General features: G+C 34.7%; 1 protein-coding gene across 1 annotated transcript in view; it reads right to left on the bottom strand.

Moving 5' to 3' along the window:
* Window positions 1-669: 669 nt before the first annotated feature.
* Window positions 670-20,082, bottom strand: part of LOC150101312 (tyrosine-protein kinase Fer-like) — a 272,304-nt gene continuing 252,891 nt past the window's right edge. The window contains exons 16-17 of the mRNA XM_090400764.1: window positions 14,980-15,102; window positions 670-812 (exon numbers count right to left, since the gene is read on the bottom strand). Coding sequence (XP_090256890.1) covers window positions 670-812; window positions 14,980-15,102 — 266 coding nt within the window. The remainder of the gene's footprint in view (window positions 813-14,979; window positions 15,103-20,082) is intronic.

The raw sequence follows: 20,082 nt of genomic DNA on the forward strand, positions 1-20,082 counted from the left end.
GAGTGCATTTACATTTCAAATAGCCAAGAATATAAGATATTATCTAAAAAAAACCCTCTGTATAATTTAATGCAAATATGATACACTAAATGCAAAACTGACAAGCTATAAACATAATCAGCAGAGCAGGAAAAAAAAAAAATTCTAATTTTTTTTTTCTCTCCTTTCTTTTTTTGGACAGATAGGTAACTACATAGAAAGTAATCAAAATAACAGAAATACACAACTAACAAAAATGTATCAACATGAAGAAATATTTCAAAATCAAGAACACATCTATCTAAAAAAATTATATATATATATATATATATATATATATATATATATATATATATATATATATATATATATATATATATATAAACATACATATAATAAATATATATGTTTATGCAAAAATATGTAATAAAAATGCACAAACTTTTACAAAATGGAGGATATGATCTTTGTGACAATTTGATTTTTAAAAAAATTCGCCTTATAAAATCTCCTTGAGTGCATATCACAGTTTTCTTAATAAAAGTATTCAAAAATGCCCATATAAAATAGTCATATAAACTTTAACCATATCTGTTGAAGTGTGACAAACCCATTGACAAAATGTATCCTCATCGAATATAAATCCATTTCATCCATATGCAGATGGTTCCAGATTAAATATTAAGGCATTTATTTCAATGGTTCAGATATATTTTTTAAAATGGAATGTATTTCACAGAAGTGAGGTCTTTTTTCAGGATTGTATTCCCAGCACCTAATCATTAGTTCATAAACAGGAATTGGAGTATTATCTGGTGAAGGCAATCGATATCCTGCAATAAGAAACAAAGTTATCTTATACATCACTTGGAAGCTACTGCAAGAACTTTTTATTCAATTACTAGTACTACTAAACAAAAAAAAACAGAAATATTTTCAACACATTTTTTTTTAAAAATTGCTACAAGCTGCATACATACACACAATTACTTGTTTACCTTTATTTTAGTACAAAGTTATACTGTGCGTTACACATTTTTTGTAACATGATTTAAACAAAAAAAAAAAAAAAAAAATTAAACCCATCAAACAAATAAAAAACTTGTAAATCTATAGTATACTAGTCCCAAAGATGGGCAGGTTAAGATAATTGGGAAATTCTAGAGACTAAACATGGAACTTTTTCAAGCCTCTTGAGGCTTCCAATAAGGATGTTGGTCCTACACCCAGGGAATAAAAATCATCTACCAACTAGACTCTCACAAATCATTATGCAATTCTGGAATTTGAAACTACAGCCTGATTAAAGTAGGTATGCTATCCACTCAGCCAACAAAGTACTGGACCCCTCCCCCCACCTCCAATACACCTTATATATATATATCCTTTGACAAAATGTTAAGACATTTTCCATAAACTACTACTGGAAAGGACCAAAATAAGAAAATCTTATGGGATATCCATTCCATACCCAATGTGCCTAATTACACGATGTTATTTAGTTTGAATATTATTTTTTTGCATAAATTTTCACAATAAACAGTCTTCAGAATAACTAGTTTCAAAATACAGCAGATTTCAGAATAATAACATTAATATGCCTGTAATTTATTTCTCAAATACAGTAAACATTTAATGGAATCAAAGAAGAATATATTCAAGATCACCTCTTTCTCTTCACATAAGGAAACAATACTTATTTAAAATAACTGTTACTGAACCTTTCCAAACTACATCATGTTGGTCTTTTGTGTACAGAAGGTTGAAAATATAAGCGAAGACATAAATTAGCACTTTGTTTCTAATTTTAAGATTCATAACATTGTGTGTTGTCAATGAGAACAAAGTTCAATGAAAAAAGGTTTTTTTTAACACTTCTTGAAGACAAAAGTGAATCAAAATTCTCATTTTGCCATGCTCAAGCCAGACCAAACTATGCCCATTTTTTTTTCAGGAGAAGGGATGGGGGGAGGTAAAGAGATTCCTCACCAAACATATGGTTTACCTAAAATCCACAAATCCCCCATGTCCACAAAGTAGGTCTCACTGCTTCAACAGTGAATATGCTGAAGGAAAGTACATGCATTAAAAAATATATGAAAAGTTCAGCACATTTAAAATCAACAATAATTACAAATTAGCATTCTAGTGCTATCTAAGAGATGAATAAGTTATTGATAGCATGGATAGAAAATCAAATTTAAAGGCATGCATCACTAATCTAATTAAAATTCAGGCAAAAGCCATAAAGTCTTTATGAACACATAAGTTAAAGTATGGTGAACCTAATATGAATTCTGTAACAAGTAATGAACAATTTAATAGAATCAGGCATTGTGCTGGCAAAGTTATACTGCTCCTATACTAGATAGATAGTTCAAATGGATTCCAACTTATTTAAATTCCGCTTATGTAAAACTCTGATTTGTGAAACAGATCCTTATATAAACCAGAGTGACTGCATACCATTTCAAATGACATACCTCGTCTTAGATGTTGTTGTAAGACTAAGTCACAAAGTATTATTTAAAATTTTCCTGTGAATCTAGAAAAAAATGTTACGGAGCTTCTCACCATGGTCTTCATTTTTCAATATAATGTCTTCACTACCATTTATGAGCACTGAGATAGCATGGGAGACATTTGAAAATCTCTCAAGTATATTAAAAGCTTCAGTTGATTTCTCTGTTATGAATTGTTTTGGTGGAGTTATATCAGCCATCATCCCTGTAACATTTTCTACTGCCTTTTCTGCCTCTATTTGAACAAGATTGGAGAGCACTCTCCTAGCTCAGCTTTGTTTTTGGTAACCCTCTTCATATGTTCCTCAAAATGATGGCATTTCTTTACATGCACCATTCGTGTTGATGCTTGTAACCTGAATCTAACACCTTTCCAGAAGTCCTTGAAGATATTTCTGCTGACTAAGTGCCCGATATAATAAATCTTTAGTGATGTTATATGGATGTAATTAACATTACTGTATGCCCACAGATGCGACACTTCTGCACATTATTTATTTACACACAGAAGTTTCCTTATGTTAGAAGTTAGCAATGATGTAATTTTTTCATGTAGTACTGTCATATCCTGTACACCCCTTGAGGGTACATGGCAGGAATTTGATGATGATGAGTTTCCTTTTCATAAAAGGAAACTTCTGTGTTTCCTTTTATGAAAATTCTAGTTCTTAAAGGGGTAACTATTTTGCTTGTACAACAGTTGGAAAATTGACGTATAAAGCACGTGATTTTGCATGGTGGTGACCAATTCGTACATCCTTTATTTCTTTCTCCTCTTCAGCATGAATTGACTATTCTTGGAAAACTGCCAGACTAGGTTCTCTGAAGTGTGGGTGTACAATTCTATGGATTAACATTACTATGGATGTAATAAACTTTTAATGATATTATAACTCCTTGGATCATAACTTGCAGAACAGCGACTGTAGTAGATAGCAAGAGCACTTAATTTTGACATTTGGATGGAAAATGTCAAACTGGGAGAATAGGTACACTCTATGCAAACAAAACATTAAATATGTTGTTTAATTTTGACGGTATATATCAGAACACAGAATATAAGTAAATAATTATTTATCGTCTTATTTCTGATATTTCACTGGTGTTATAACCAGCATCTTCAGAGCACAAAAACACAGTTTATCACAGTATGCGAGACTACAACAACATAGTGTAACAAAGTGACTAGTTTAACAAAATTGTAACAACACAAAGACTAAGTCATAATTAGGCATCCTCTATCTAAAAATGAATATATATATATATATATATAGTAGCAATAACACAAAGGCCTGAAACCCTAAAAAAAAAAAAAAAAAAAAAAAAAACAAGAGAAAAAGCAGGTAACTAGTTATGTTTTTTTTAGGACTTCAGTCTTTGTGTTATTGCAACAAAATATATATTTTTTTATTTAGATAAGGGTGCCTAATTAGGACTTTAGTCTTTGTATTGTTGCTAGAATTTTGTTAAACTAGTCCCTTTGTTACACCATGTTGGTTGTTGTAGTCTCGTGTACTGTGACAAACTGTGTTTTTGTGCTCTGAAGATGCTGGTTATAACATCAGCAATAAGTCAATAAATATTTATTTACTTATAATTCTGTGTTCTGATATATGCCGTCAAAATTAAACAACATGAATGACGAACACATAAGTCTTTCTACACGTTTAAAACATTAAATAGAACACCATTTTTGGCACAATAGCATCAGACTTCTGACACAGAAAGATTAAGTTAGGCATACTCTTCTCCTCCTTTGATACATATGCACTGTTGGGTATTTCAATTTCAAATAAAAGCACTGTTTCTTCAGCATTAAATGCTTTACAAAAGCGTCTGCTGAGATTATCAAAAGTTGATAAGCTTTGGTAAATCTTCTTCTTCTTCTCCCACTTAAGTGGGGTCACTGTTTCTTATGAGTCTCCTCCACACCTTCCTGTCTTGGGCTGTCACCACATCCAAGTTCTTCATCTTCAAGTCCTCTTCTACCAGCTCCCTCCATTTCTTCTTTGGCTGCCCACGCTTCCGCCTTCCTTGCACATCCATCTGCATGACCCTTCTTCCCACATATTCGTCCTCCCTCCTCATCACATGACCAAACCATCTCAACCTTGCCTCCTGTATTTTCGCTCCTAAGTTCGTAACTTTCACTGTTCCCCTGACATAGTCATTTCTCAGATGATCCTTTCTGGTCACACCGCACATCCACCTAAGCATTCTCATCTCTGCTACTTCCATCCTGCTAATGTTATTTTTCCTCAGGGCCACAGTTTCTATAGCATATGTCATAGCTGGCCTCACTACTGTCCTATAAATTTTGCCTTTCAGATTGATCGGCACCCTCTTATCACATAACACTCCAGCCATCTCCCTCCAGTTCCTCCAACCTGCTTGTATCCTGCATCCCACTTCCTTCTCACCTCCTCCATCTTCTTCCACTGTCGAACCTAAGTATCTAAAGTCTCTCACCTTCCTGATGACATTTCCTTCCAGCTCCAGGTCTGTCTCCTGGCCACCGCCCACTGCGCAACACATATACTCTGTCTTACTTCTGCTTAGTCTCATACCTCTCTCTTCCAGTACTTTTCTCCATCTTTCCAGTTTAGTTTCCGCTTCTTCTCTTGAATCTACACGCAGCAAGATGTCATCTGCATACAACATTGTCCAAGGTGCATCTTCTCTCACCTCCTCTGTTACCACCTCCATCACAATATTAAACAGAAACGGACTTAATGCTGACCCTTGATGCAAGCCAACTGTTACTTGAAAACTTTCTGTCTGTCCCAAACAGGTCCGAACACTTGTCTTCACATTTCTGTACATTTCCTGCACCAACCTGACATATTTCTCCGGCACCTTCTTCTCCCTCAGACACCTCCAGACTTCTTGCCTTGGCACTCTATCGTATGCTTTCTCCAGATCAATAAATACCAGATGTAGCTCCCTTTGTTTCTCTCGATATTTTTCCATCATCTGTCGTAACCCAAAGATAGCATCTGTTGTTGATCTACCAGGCATGAAGCCAAATTGTTCCTTTGCAATCTCCACCTCCTCCCTCAATCTACCATCAAGAACCCTTTCTAGGATCTTCATTGTGTGGGACATCAACTTTATTCCTCTGGAATTTTTACAGTCTTGTGCATCCCCTTTACCCTTGTAGATGGGAACAAGAGTACTTTCCCTCCATTCCTCGGGTATATTTTCCTGTTGGCAAACTTTCATGAACAGGTCCCACAGCAGGTCAATTCCCTCTTCCCCCAGTGCCTTCCATGCCTCCACTGGAATTCTGTCGGGATTTTGAGATTATCAAAAGTTGATAAGCTTTGGTAAATGCTTTAACAAAATAATTTTTTGCCTTTTCACCAGCACTATTAGCTTTTACACACACTTTAGTTTGAAACTATACCAATACAATCACTTTCATCTACTTTTTTAAGTCCTCATAATGACTAAGAGCCTTTTTCCTATATTGACTGGTTAACTAGTGCTTTATGTTAGTTTTGAGTCTTGAACCATAGTCAACAGCTTTTCTATTTCTGCATTAGCAAAACTTCGTCTTTATTACTGTAAATTTCACTGGTGCCGAACCTTTTACATGTTCTAAAATTCTTGTTTTGCCTTTTATTATCAACATGGTGGCATATACTTCAGTAGTCATCTCCCCTTTTTGCGTGTACTTCATAACGTTACTAAGGGGGCTATGCAGCCCCGTGCCCATGGCACCCCCCCTCCCCAGTATTCTGGACTGGTAGGCTGGTTCTCCTCCTTGAATTCTGACTCTACACTCAGAGTGTCGAGTCAAAAAAGGGGGGGGCAGACCCCCTTTTGAAGACTATTTTGTTTAAACTTGGATAAAGGATTAAACCAAGAATATAGTTTCTTAGTATCTTTAATTTATAATGTATACAAGAAAGTGTTCAAACCAATTTCAATATCTTTTGTATATTCCCATGATTTCACAACTGTTTATATTCAAGAAAAAAAGCTAGTACCAACAGCTCCTAGTTTGCTTGAATCCAGTTTGTTTGTCAAAAATTTTCCTTCTATAATTTTTTTTATTTCTCCTTATATGATCACTCAGTAAATAAATTCCTCTAATTCCTAGATGTGCTCTCCTTTTGATAATATAAATTTATATGATGAAAGCTCTATCCTAAACATTAAGGATTCAACTTTGGCCAAGCCTTCCAAGTTTATGCAGTATGGCCACTTCAGAATTTTTATACAACTGTATTTCATGTTGAATATTGTTTACTCCAGTTGCATTTCGACACTTCATATCTATGAAAGATTTTTTTCTATCTGTAATAATGATATATGCTAATGATTGCATTTCTTCTGGATACCTCATTTCATAATTTATCAAAGCAATTACCCTAGGGATCCAAATTATATATCCTCTATATTCTCTTATCCAGAACCAATCTAAAGCTTCATTATCACCAATAACTTAAGACTTTTTTTTGTTGGATCTCTCTACATGAATTTATGCACTTCTTAATGTTAGTTCATAGTCCATGTGTTGAATAAGTACTTATTATTATTAAATCTGCCATTTCACCAAATTTTTCCAGAACATTTCTGTAGGTTTGATTGATTTCCTATTCTGCTGCTTAGGTCTCCAATAAAAATCTGCTTTTCTGTTATGTCAGCCACCTCTGGTGACTCAAAAAGTTCCTTTACCTATTTGATACGTGATCAGGTGGACTTCAGGCACATATGTCTCACTATCCAACTTCTTATTTTAAGTTTGTCTAATTAAAATTGACTCTTAATCAAGAAATTTATCTTATCATTTAGTATTAAGTAATACAACTATACTCCTCCCTTTCCCTGATGACTAATGCTTGAATAAATCATGTTGCAGTTATTATTTAGAAATATCTTACCTGTTTTAGATCTTTGTTTTGGTATGTTGATACAATATTTCTGCATTTCTTCCACTGAATTTTTACTGTTCTCTCTGGTTCACTGACAAAAACAGCAGTGGCCTTTAACCATGAAACACCCAAGACTTCTGATTATGTTGTGCCATGAATACTGTTAATTTCAAGCCAATACAAAATAGAATTTTGTATTGGCTTGAAATACAAAATGGAAGGTAAAGATTGCACCTTCACCCCATCTTCATAATTAGTACAAATAGGGTAGGCTATTTTAGAATAAAGTAACATAAAATGACATAGCTGAAAAAAAAGACAGGTTAGTTACTTCATAAATCATAATAAATAATTCAAAAACAGCTCGAAGTCTTAACAAGGCCTTTAACAGAGTAACAGAACAGAGGACATGACACAGAACAAATTTTGATGCACTTTAACTTTCTTAAAGTGATAGTGAAGTTGATTACCTACAAAACATAGTAGATGCTATAAATGAAGGTAGTCTTACTCAATTAGTGTTTATGAAGGATTTCAATGCTTCAAAAGGCAAGAGGCTTGGATTTGAAGAGACAGAGACTGGGCAATATGGCTTTGGATTTTGAAACCTTAGAGGAGAAAAAGTCAGTTTAATTGGCACTAAAATCCCTGACAGCAGTAAATTCCTTGTACAAGAGGAAACCAAAAAGAGAATGGATGCTGAAGTAATTTGATAATTTAAATAATTACATACTAGTTCAAAATCTAAAAACTGTTCAGAAAACAGAAATGATAAAAATAAAATATTAACTTTAATATAGATCACAGTACTCAAATGCACCACAAAATCTGGGTTAACAGAAAACAAATAAATAAAATAGTTAAAAAAAAAAAGTGATCCATAAATAATTCAAACAAAACTAATCTTAACAAAGAAGTACAGAATATATGTTAGGAAACACATCTGTCCACTATGTAGCCAAAGCTTCAAGTAAATCAATCATTAATAAATATACAAGATTTTCACCAGGAATACTGCAGTTTTCTTGAAAAATAAAAAACTGAATATGCTGAACTCAACAAACTTCTAAAGAGAAAGCGAGAGACCTCAAAAATGACATCATGAATCTTACATCACTGTAATTACTTAGGAGGGAGATGCTATGGAAAATGTAGCTTAAAAATAGTAAAAGAGGGGATATATAGCAGCAAAAGATGGACCAATCAATTAAAAAAACAAGGTGCAGATATGTAGAATGTGGTGATGGTGAAATCAATCATTTCACCATTTGCACATTTTCTCTCTGCCCCACACAAGCAATGCATTCCATAGTACCCCCATGCAAAATAAGCCACTTCGCGGCCTCTTACCACCAAGTATGGCCCTTTGTTCAACTACATGAAAAATCTCTCCAATGGCAATCATGTAAATACTTCTCAACAATTAAAATGTTTTGACCATTTCACCCCTTCATCTTCTATCCACCAAATACTACAGTCCACATGCCCTTCAAATCGCAGTAACAAAACAATTTAATCACCATTCTCATTTCTATTGTTCAAATTCCTTAGTGCCATAGCAATTCTCTGGATTATCTTTGCAACATGTCCCCTAAACTACAAATTTTCAATTATCTCATGCCTCTTCCAAATTTCAAGACCTTTAAGTTGCATTAAACTGCATTATTACCAATAACCCTTCCAAACTTACATAATCTGCAAACAATTGAATATCTCTCTGCAACCTAGTGACAATACATTAAAAGGCAAATATTCCAGTACTGAATCCACTTGTGATGTTCCTTTTCCTTGATATTGATCTCCCAATATACAGCTCTCTAATGTTTATCAGACAGCTAATTTCAAATTGAAATCACTAAACTGACATTTAACCTCATGTGTTGCAACTAAAATATCAACTTCTTCTGTGGCACCCTATCAAATGTCTTTGCAAAATCAAAAAACATTGCAGATGTTTTTTTTCTTCGTCAACCACTCGTCATTTTATTATCAAAGGTAAGCAAGTTACTGAAACAAGAGTATGCCTTAACAAATTTCATGCTGATCTTCACAGGGTTCCCTCTGCATGGGTGCTATGTTTGTAAGTCTTTCATCTCTCAATTGCATGATCCACTTTCTTTTTATCTCTTCCTCCCCACATATAATGGATCACAACCCTAGGAAATATGACTTTACTGCAAATCACAAAAGGGCTATAGCCTCTTGCAGTCAAGTGATCCCCGCTTTCCTGTGGTATAGCCTGTTTCCACTAACAGGGGCTCTGGCAAACATGGTGAGCATTGCTACTGCAAAAGTATATTTTCACTAGTTGGAGGAAATGCCGACTAGACCTCTGAGTGGTAGATTAATCGTCCATGTTTGTGTGATGAAAGACATACTGCAGCCATGTTTGGTCACTACAGGAAGGGCTCCAGTTTCTGTCCACCCACCTATCTTCCCAGATGCAGTGAGAGTGATACTCTCAATGTCATGCCAATATATTGTAGGGAGTCCAGAGCACCCCCCCCCCCATTCAAGAGTATAGTAGTAAAATAGTTCTGCAGGCTGGCAGCTGGATAGTACATGCAACCAAACCAGTTAGTAATGAATCTGGAGGCTTCCCAATCAGCTAGTGTTAAATCTTGCAGTCACTTATTTTGCCAGTTCATGACTGAAGGGAGACTGAGTGCAGTGCCTTCAGGGGGAATTGGCGAAGTCACATATGGACAAGAGACCTGATTCTCTCTTGTGTGGGTGGTAGTATGTTTGTGAGTCTATCACCTCTCACTCTATGCCCAACTTCCCTTTTATCTCTTCCTTCCCACAGATAATGAATTACAAAACAAAGAAATATGACTTTACTGCAGATCACAAAAAAAGTTAAAAATACCATAAACACACACACACACACACACACACACACACACACACACACACACACACACACACACACACACACACACACACACACACACACACACACACACACACACAAAACCAACAAAAATGAAACCAAAAAACTCGACCAACAACAATCCTTACCAAAAAAAATAAGTGTTTCTATATCCAGTTCAACATCTGTGGCTAAACAGCAATATAAACAATGTGCACCACCACCTACAGTCATCTAAACCAGAATTACTATTCTCATCAACAACCACTGCCTGCCTCAACTGTTCAAACTACACATTACACAGTTCTTTCTGCCACAAAAGCAGCACTTGTGCATTCATCAAAACCGATGTATCAAGCTTAGGGCAAAACCTCGATTTTTCCCATTTGATTTTTTTTTATTCTTTTCCCATTCTGATTGTATGGTAAATTTTCAATTTACCATACAATCAGAATGGAAAAAATCCATAATTTTTTTAAATTTAATATTAATTAGATCCAATAACCATACAGTTACAAAAATATTCCATAAATCTAAACATAACCGGAACTACCTGCATTTTAACTCCAATCATCCATACTCCATTAAAAAATGAGTTATTCTTTCATGAGTTCTAAGTACATATAAATTTTCAACTACAAATAATTAACTTAGTAAGGAAATTAAAAAACTAACATGATTTTCAAAAACCGAAATTATCACATGCAACTAATAAATTATGCAAACGAAAAGTCAAAATTCGATTAACCAGTCCTACATCATCATCAAATTCCTGCCATGTACCCTCAAGGGGTGTAAAGGATATGATAGTACTACATAAAAAAAATTACATCATTACTAACTTCCTATCTACAATTTTCCTCCAAGTCCTACAACCAAAGAAAATTTTCCAAACATGTAAAATAATAAAATTACCACACACCCAAAATACATATAAAGCACTCCAGTATGTTTTTACACAAACAGACTAAATATTAGTTTTCGCTACAATCAACAAAGTGGCTATCAAAACCCACTAAGTGTCACTCTCACAAGGAAATATTGGAATACCACAATGTAATATATAAATTTCCTTGTCAACACTATTTGCAAGGTTACTTATACAGGCTTGACAATCAGATCACTATAGTCATGGCTACAAGAACGTTTTCACAACTGTAACATACCCATTCCTAAATAATACCTAAGCAATAAGAAGAACAAACCAAAAATCAAATATCAGCAAAACTGAAATTGTGATCCACACTTTCGAACAAAACCACATTCCTCAAATAAAAAAAAGCTACAATATTTGACCTTCAAAACAACGAAACCATGGTAAGATTTTCAGAAACCATAGCTATAAGATGTGACAGCAATTCCACAAACATCCATTGCCCCTACGTAATTTCAGAGAATTGGAAACTCCACCGTACTCAAACTAATACAAGATTTCCACCAATGAGCAATGTCAAAAAAAAAAAAAGGAAAAAAAAGAAGCTTTTTAATCTATTTTATGCTACAGTTTAATTTTAAATTCCTCTTGTAATTTATTATTATTATTAATATACGTGACACCACCAAAGTCCAAGGACTCATCATGGGAGGGCACTCTACTCCACTCATCTAACCGTCTCCCCTACTACTTAAATACATACAACTACAATCAACTGCCCATCACCACCACACATTATTTGTTTGTAAATTGCATGTGTTCTGAAGGCCAATTTGCCTGTATGTGCTATGAAAACCTGAGTTTCGAGGAGAAAAAAAAACCCTAATGCCTCCATATGAGGTCGGCTAACTCACCTTCAAATGAAAAAGTCAATATAAAGATTCCTCTTGTAACGACAAGAATTGAACTTAGGCCTTTTCCAATCAAAGGGCACAATATATTGTTGTTCTTTCAACTGTATTATGGAGGTGTTCGATTCCTATTGTAATTTATCATTCATTTATGATCTTATATTTACCAATGATGTCTCATCAAAATTTGTTCCAAAAATTTTAAAGTTAACAAGACAAGAACAAGATCTTCCTCAAGGTATGTCTGAAAATACATAATTTATGTTGTTATACTTTTAAGGTATATCTGAACATGTATAATTTGTTTTAATTTTTTTATTCACATACAGTAAATTGTAGGAAAAGTCTGTTTCTATTCCAGGAGTGTCTCCCTTAAGAATATAAGCGTTTGATATATTATATTGAACTTATCTATTCTTTCTAGTGAAACCATGACAATGTATTTGTCAAAGAATCCATCCCAGACCAGTGGCTAAAGTTAGAGATAATCCTTTCGAACAAGAAAAATTGCACATCAGATATAAACAACTATAATCCAATCAAAACAGAATCTCTGGCCAACTTGAAGCAAACCAACCATACGAACAAGCAAAAGTTAAGAAAAACTTCTCTACTACAGAATGCTTGCATACAATAAATAAAATTATTAAAAAATATAATGATTACTATACATTGCTTTTCATGATTATAGCAAAGCATTTAACTCCATAGCACACGATTATCATTTAGATACTCTAATAAAATTTGGTTTAAATCTTAAATACATCAAACTAATCCAAGCTATCTACAGCAAAACCCAATAAAGTGTTAGTACAGAAAGAAAGGAAGATTCTGAATTCCTTTTCAATCAATAAAGGTGTTAAAGTGACCACACAGTCCTAGACCTTTCACAGCTACACTTGAACATGTGTTCAGAAAACTTTACTTGACCAACAAGGCTATCAATATCTTAGGGAAAGAATCTAGGCAATTTTGGATTTGTTGATGATATTGCCATCTATTCAAATGAACCGTGAACTGATGGCGATGATTAACAATCCTGAAGCAAACTGACTGCTGGTGGGGCTTGAAATGAATTTTTACAAAAACAAAAATTATGACTAATAGCTTAAAAATCCACATCTTACTAGATGATATCAATACTGAATATGTGCAAGAGTATACCTATCTGGGACAAAACATACTTCAACAATAGACAAAACTTAGAAATACAGTCCAGAATAACCGAAGCATGGAAAACTTGCTGGAGGCTGGGCCAGTTGATGAAAAGTGATCTCTCATTAAAGGAAGCTGAGGGATTCCATTATATTGCCACATTCACATATAGTGACTAAACCTGATACATGATATTAAAAAAAAAAAGAGCAAAACTTTGGAGCTTGCCAATGGTCAATGGAGAGAAGGATTTCTGGAATTAAAGAAAGCAGAGAAGATAAAATATTTCTGACATTATGCAGATCAAAAACTGATGTTATTCAAAAACACCAAACAAAGTGGAAGTCGGCTGGCCATGTAGTGAGGATGAATAAGAGATGGTAAGCATTACTACAGTTTAGATTCCCAGAGATGGCAAGAGATCAAGAAAAAGACATATGATGAAATCACAGGCACAGCAAGTAACTGACTGAAGATGGCTGGTAAGAGAGAAGAGTGCAGAAATTTGGGACACATCTTTGCCTAGCAGTGTGATGCAACAGGCTGATAATAAAAAGTTTCTTTCGACAGTAAAAAGACTAAATAGAATATCACTACAAGGAATGTAACATATAATAATAATTAAACTGCTAACACCTTTGATTCCCTTACACGGAGTATGCGAGGCTGTTTTAGCCCTAACTAACTTTTTTTTGGAGACCGAGGGGGCACTTCAATCTCCACCAGAGGCCAATTAAGATAGCTGACAAGTGCCGCCACCTCGTGGTTGGTCCCTAATCCTAACATTATATATTTACTGTCTGAGATAGTGTGGGTTCTACAGTCAATTTTCTTGGGTTAAAAAAAAACGGGTTTCCAGGAAAAAAAAATCTGCTTATCCATGTGAGAATTCTGGTCTGGCTGGCCGGGTGGTTAGCGTATCCTCTCTCCAACCAAAAGGCTGCGGGTTTGAATCCCGCCGTGGGCATGGATGTTTGTGATTGTCTGTGGAAAAACTAATGGTGGTCGGCGGTAGATGGCATTGGTGGAACAGACCTGTAGAGAAGGTGCCCTCCCTCGATGAATCCTTGGACTCCCTGAAGGTGTCAAATAATAATAATAATAATACAACTAACTCAGGAACCAGTCAAAGAAAGGCCTAGAAAATGTTCTTCTAGTTGCCAACTAGATTTGAACCTAGGTCTTCCTTTGGGCAATCAAGTGCTGGGGAGTGCAAATGCCACTTCCACTGAGCTACACAACATGACATTACAATTACAAATCTAATATATGATTTTCTTTAAGTAATATAATTTGTTTTCACCGAATATGTTTTCCGAACATCAGCTGTTACATATTTAGTTTCTTATCTCGCCATGTGTTAGGATCATGACCAGGTAAACTGGCTTTACAGAAACCCAATTTATTAATACCATGATGGGACAGTTAATTCTATCTGATTGTATCCTCTATACTAGACAGAGAATACAATCAGTACATCCCCCCCCCCGACTAACTAGACAGAAAAACAATCTCCATATGCCTAATTTTCTTTGGTTGGAAAGATCTGGGTTTAAATTAAATGTATTAGATTAGATAATATATCCTCAGCATAATTATTTCTTGAACAACTTCTGATAACTGTAAACAAATAATGCCTTAAAAAAAGTGCACATCAGGACATAGTTGTTATCTAGCCATTCCATATATTAAAGTAATATCAGATAAAATAAACAAATGTCATTTAATTAATTTTAAAATCCCATCAGAACTGAAAAATGTATTCAAACCTCCAGAGATTACTTACCATTATCAATTAATTCTCTAGCTCTATTATTGGTCAAACCACAATAAGGTGTACTACCAAATGAAAATATCTCCCACATAAGAATACCGAAGCTCCACACATCACAGAGAGAATTGTATTTCCCTAAATTATTGATACACAATGTACAAAGAAAATTATTTTTTGCAATTTTTATAATTATAACAATTCTATAAAAAGGGAATGATAAATCAATATGTGATTAAAGTGACACACTGATGTAGAATATATATGTATATAAACTACACTTTACTTTTATATACAGGGTGATTAAAATTAAAGTCTCCCTGTTTAAACCTTGTGAAGCACCACCCAGTAATCCAAACTGCAAAACTTTGCAGGAACACATTGTGCATCATGTGGAAGCAATATCTGAGGAGGGGGTGGGGATCAAAAATTCCCTACCAGAGAATGCTGTATTGTGTACCAAATGTAGATGTAAGCCCTTCTTAAACACAGGGGTGTTTTTTCTAATACTTAGAGAAACATTTTATGAAAGCATTCCACAAATAACTTAGAAACTGTTAAGTTGTAGCCGTTAATTAAACAACAACATTTTCTGCTTACATCAGTGCAAGAATGGTGGGATATGCAGGATAGAGTCCACAGTACCTTGCCTCCAAGAGGAGGAGAGTATACCTTTGCAGCAAAATAGCATGACTAATAAAATGGTTATCACTATTATTTTAGTATACTTCACCATTCTACTATATTTTTTAACATATTGACAGTGCATTAGCAGCAGAAAAAGAAGTTAATATTAAAAAGTTTTGTTTTACTTCTCAATTAAGAAAATCCTGTAAATACCAGTGACTTTATGCAAAGCTTCTGTGTACAACCTACAGTACGAATAAGTCTGCAGCAAGAATATATATATTTCAGTTGATCTGGCTGTAATGTGTGTGTGTGCATGCTTTCATTATGTGATTGATTTTACCAAGTTTTACACGTGAAAGGAACATAGATGAAACCTACAAATAAGTACAGATATAACCACCATGTTCTTATTCTTTGAAATGGTTTACAACCAGTAACAACATAAATAAGCAGCATCTGCCAGTACATTGTCCATGAAGCTGTGAAACCAGTTTTGCCATCAAAACTTGATATACCATGACACAATAAAATGTAATGCCAGTATTTAATCACACAGAATAAATTGTTAGTAAAAAATTTGGACTTTCATGAAATAACTGTTTCAAATCATAAGGATTAGTCAAAAAAAAAAAAAAAAAAAAAAAAGCTTGGATGTGTATATATGTCCATAATTATATGGATGCGAAGTGTCCATTGAAGTCAATATAATCTTTGGATATTATAGAAATAACATGGTTACAAAGTATTTATTTTTGATATATTTTATCTGTATGGTTGAGTGGTTTAATATCTATAAAAGACTAACAACAGAATGCGTGCATGTATTATGTAGAAACTTTGCAGCTGGTGGTGTTATGTGAGCCACTGATGCCTGCATGTTACATTTTATTCAGGGATGTCCTGACTTGGTGTAATATCATACCTCGTTTCATTTTAGCATTTTCAGATGGCTCTAAAATAAATTAAAGATGCCAAGAAATGATATTATTGGTTCAATCCTTTATCCAAGTGTAAGCAAAAATGTTTGCACCTGAAATATTTTCAGGAAAGGACAACTGGTATATAGAGGCTAATGACTTAACATCACTTTCTTTAGAATCTCATAATGCAAAGCACACATCCTTACGGACATGTATAAAGCTATGAATTATGGGAAGAGTCACTACCCAGACCAGTTTTGATCTTTATTGAGGTCTTATCAGAGGTGATACCAAGGTTGAAGATGCAGAAGTCATATTTGCCCTGTCCTGAAAATACTTCAGGCACAAACTTGGTTTGCTTACACTTGGATAAAGGATTAAACCAAGAATATAATTTCTTGGCATCTTTAATTTATAGTATAACCAATTGGAAAAACTTGCAACAACGATCTCTAATCCAGAGTAATTTAATAATAAGGTGCGACACCTTTTGGCAACTCGTATATGGAAATATGACTTCTGCATTACTTCAACCTTGGTATCACCTCTGGGTCTGGCTACCACTGATGAAACCTCAATAAAGGTTGAAACTGGTCTGTATAGTGATCTTTCCCATAATACATAGCATTATACATGTAAGGATATGCACTCTGCATTATGGGATATTAAGGTGAGTGATGTAAAGTCATTAGCTTCTATATACAAGATATACAAGTTGCCATGTCCTAAAAATACTTCAGCCACAAACTTTGTTTGTTTACACTTGGATAAAGGATTAAACCAAGAATATAATTTCTTGGCATCTTTAATTTATAGTTATAACCAAGTGGAAAAACTTGCAACAAATGGCTCTAAAATCTCTGGAGCAGAATTTGTAATCTACGAATCACTTTGGTCGACTGCCACAATACTTCACGTTTGGTTTCTGTTGCATGTACAGCCAATCATGATTTGTGTTTTATTTTTTCTCTACATCCTCAAAATTTCTGACATGCTCATTTGTCCCATGTAACACATACCACAAGCACAGGTGATCTTATAAATGCCAGATCTCCTAAGCAGAAGATTTTGGTGGCCTAAAGAGGTTAGAAATCAAGTTTTTACATACCACATGCACACATTCCATTGTTAGTCACTGTGTGTTTACTGTTAAGTAAACACACAGATAACATGTTTACAACTCTACAATAATATTCCTAGTTGGCTAAGTGGATAGTATCAATGCTTTGCAACCAAGAGGCAGAAAGAAAGAAATATCAAGGTCAATGGATGTCTGTGAACGTCTAATGGTGTAGATGCTTTTTATTTTCATTATCTGGTATTAAACCATGATAATCCTTATTGGAAGGCTGAAGCAGCTTTAAAAAGTGAGGTTTGGTCGTTAACACATGAAACATAATCTGTATCACTTTTGAAATTCTGTTTACCATTTCTTGGTTCTCTCTCTGAAGAGTCCCTTGGAACAAGTGGTATAATATAAGAGCTAATAAATCTTATTTTCTAATTTGTTCAACTACAGCATATATTTCCAAGGTCACAATTTTCAATGAAATAATCATTCTGAGATCTTCAGCATAAGTTTAGAATATTTTGAGTTTATTATTACCCCAAGACCCCGTGGAGTCAAAGACTCATCTCGGAGGTCCTTTTATCATACACACAGCTCATCATACCACGCCTTAAACACACTCAAATTCTATGCAGACACCACACTCTCAGACAAGGCATTCCATTCCAATCATTCATAACTCTGCATGCAAAAAACCTGCTTCTGAGTGCCCTGCTCACACCCTCCTTATACAGCTTCCAGGGATGACCACTGGTTCTCCCCCTGATCTCCGACTATTTTCTGTAGAACCACTCCACTGATCCTATAACAACCCGTTACTAACTTGTAGGTCTCTATCATATCTTCCCTCTTCTTCCTATCCACTAGACTCTGTAAATTGCATCTTCTCAAATTTTCCTCATATTCGACATTCCAGAGGTCAGAAACTATCCTAATCAGTCTTCTCTGGATCCTTTCCAACATCTCTTTGTCCTTTTGAAAACCAGGTTACCGAATCTATGCACAGTAGTCCATGTGTGGCCTAATCAAAGCCTTATACAATGGAACAAGAATCTCCCTACTTCTACAAGTCAGTGTCCTCCGCATTATTCCCAGAAGTCTATGTGTCATCCTCACAATTTTGGCAACATGTCCCCCAAATTTCAGATCCTTATCCATTACCACCCCAAGATCTCCTATTTCCTCCATCTCCGACAATATATCCCCACCAAGCATAAATTCTACATCCCATCTTTCTTTCCCAAATTTTAAAACCTTACATTTTGCAATATTGAACTTGAATCTCCATTCCTGTGCCAATTCACTCAATTTATTCAAGTCTGTAAGGCCACAACATCTTCTCTACTCTTCATAGTTCCTCCCAACTTTGCATTATCTGCAAACAACTGAATATCTCTATCCAAATCTTCACCAATATCATTAACATACAAGTTAAACAGTAATGGCCCTAAAACAGATCCCTGAGGTACACCACTAGTGACTTTCCTCTTCTGGGATATTGCTCCCCCATACACAACTTGCTGATACCTATCAGATAGCCAGTCTCCGATCTAATGCACTAACCCCATCCGCTCTAGTTTGACTATCAATTTTAGAAGCTTATTTTAGAATCAATGATTATTACCTGTTCATCTGTATAAAAAGTTCAAATTCATGTTAAAAGAATTCAGTACCTTGATGGTTCTTTTCTTTTTCTTTCCCTTCAATTAAATGTATAATAAATAGTGTTGCTAATATGGGACATCCCTGTTTAACTCAGTTTATTTCTTTCTGTGATGATAATTTAGAGTTTAATCTTATCCATATTTCATTATCTGTGTATACAGTTGTGAGAATGTTCTTTGGGTATCTGACTTTTTTGTAACATTTTGAATACAATATTCCTTTGAATATTATTAATTTTTTTTTTGTATATTGTACTCTCTTCTTTTTTTTTTTTTTATCAGGCAGAAATCTGGATCTTCATACAGACATCCTTTTGAACCCTTCTGAAATCAGTTCTATTTATCAGATTTTGATTTTATATTTATTATTATTATTAGTGCATCCACCATGGAGTTGGCAGACTCATAGTGGGAAATTCAATCAACTGACAACACATTTATCATACTGAATGTTAAAATCCTTAACACTCCTTGCATTAACAACACATTCCAGTAATGTGCTCCATTCGCTTACAATTCTCCATGTAAAAAATCTACTCCTGACATCCCTCTTCACCACGCTCCTACATAACTTTCAGGAATGGCCTCTGGTTCTTCCCCTCTCACCTTCTACTCTTTTTATAATCCCCTCTGGATTATCTGATAAAATCCTCTAACTTAAATGTCTCTACCATATCACCCCTACCCACCAAACTCTGCAATCCATGTCTTCAACCTCTCTCCATACCCAGCATTACGGAGTCACTCATCTCTGGATCCTCTCCAATGTTTCCACATCACAGTGAAAATTGGTGACCAAATCTGAACATAGTAGTCCAAGTGTTGTCTGACCAGT

Source organism: Typopeltis vanoorti, chromosome 11, assembly GCF_054136105.1.
Source record: "Typopeltis vanoorti isolate ZY-2024b chromosome 11, IOZ_Tvanoo_1.0, whole genome shotgun sequence".
Classification (NCBI taxonomy): domain Eukaryota; kingdom Metazoa; phylum Arthropoda; class Arachnida; order Uropygi; family Thelyphonidae; genus Typopeltis; species Typopeltis vanoorti.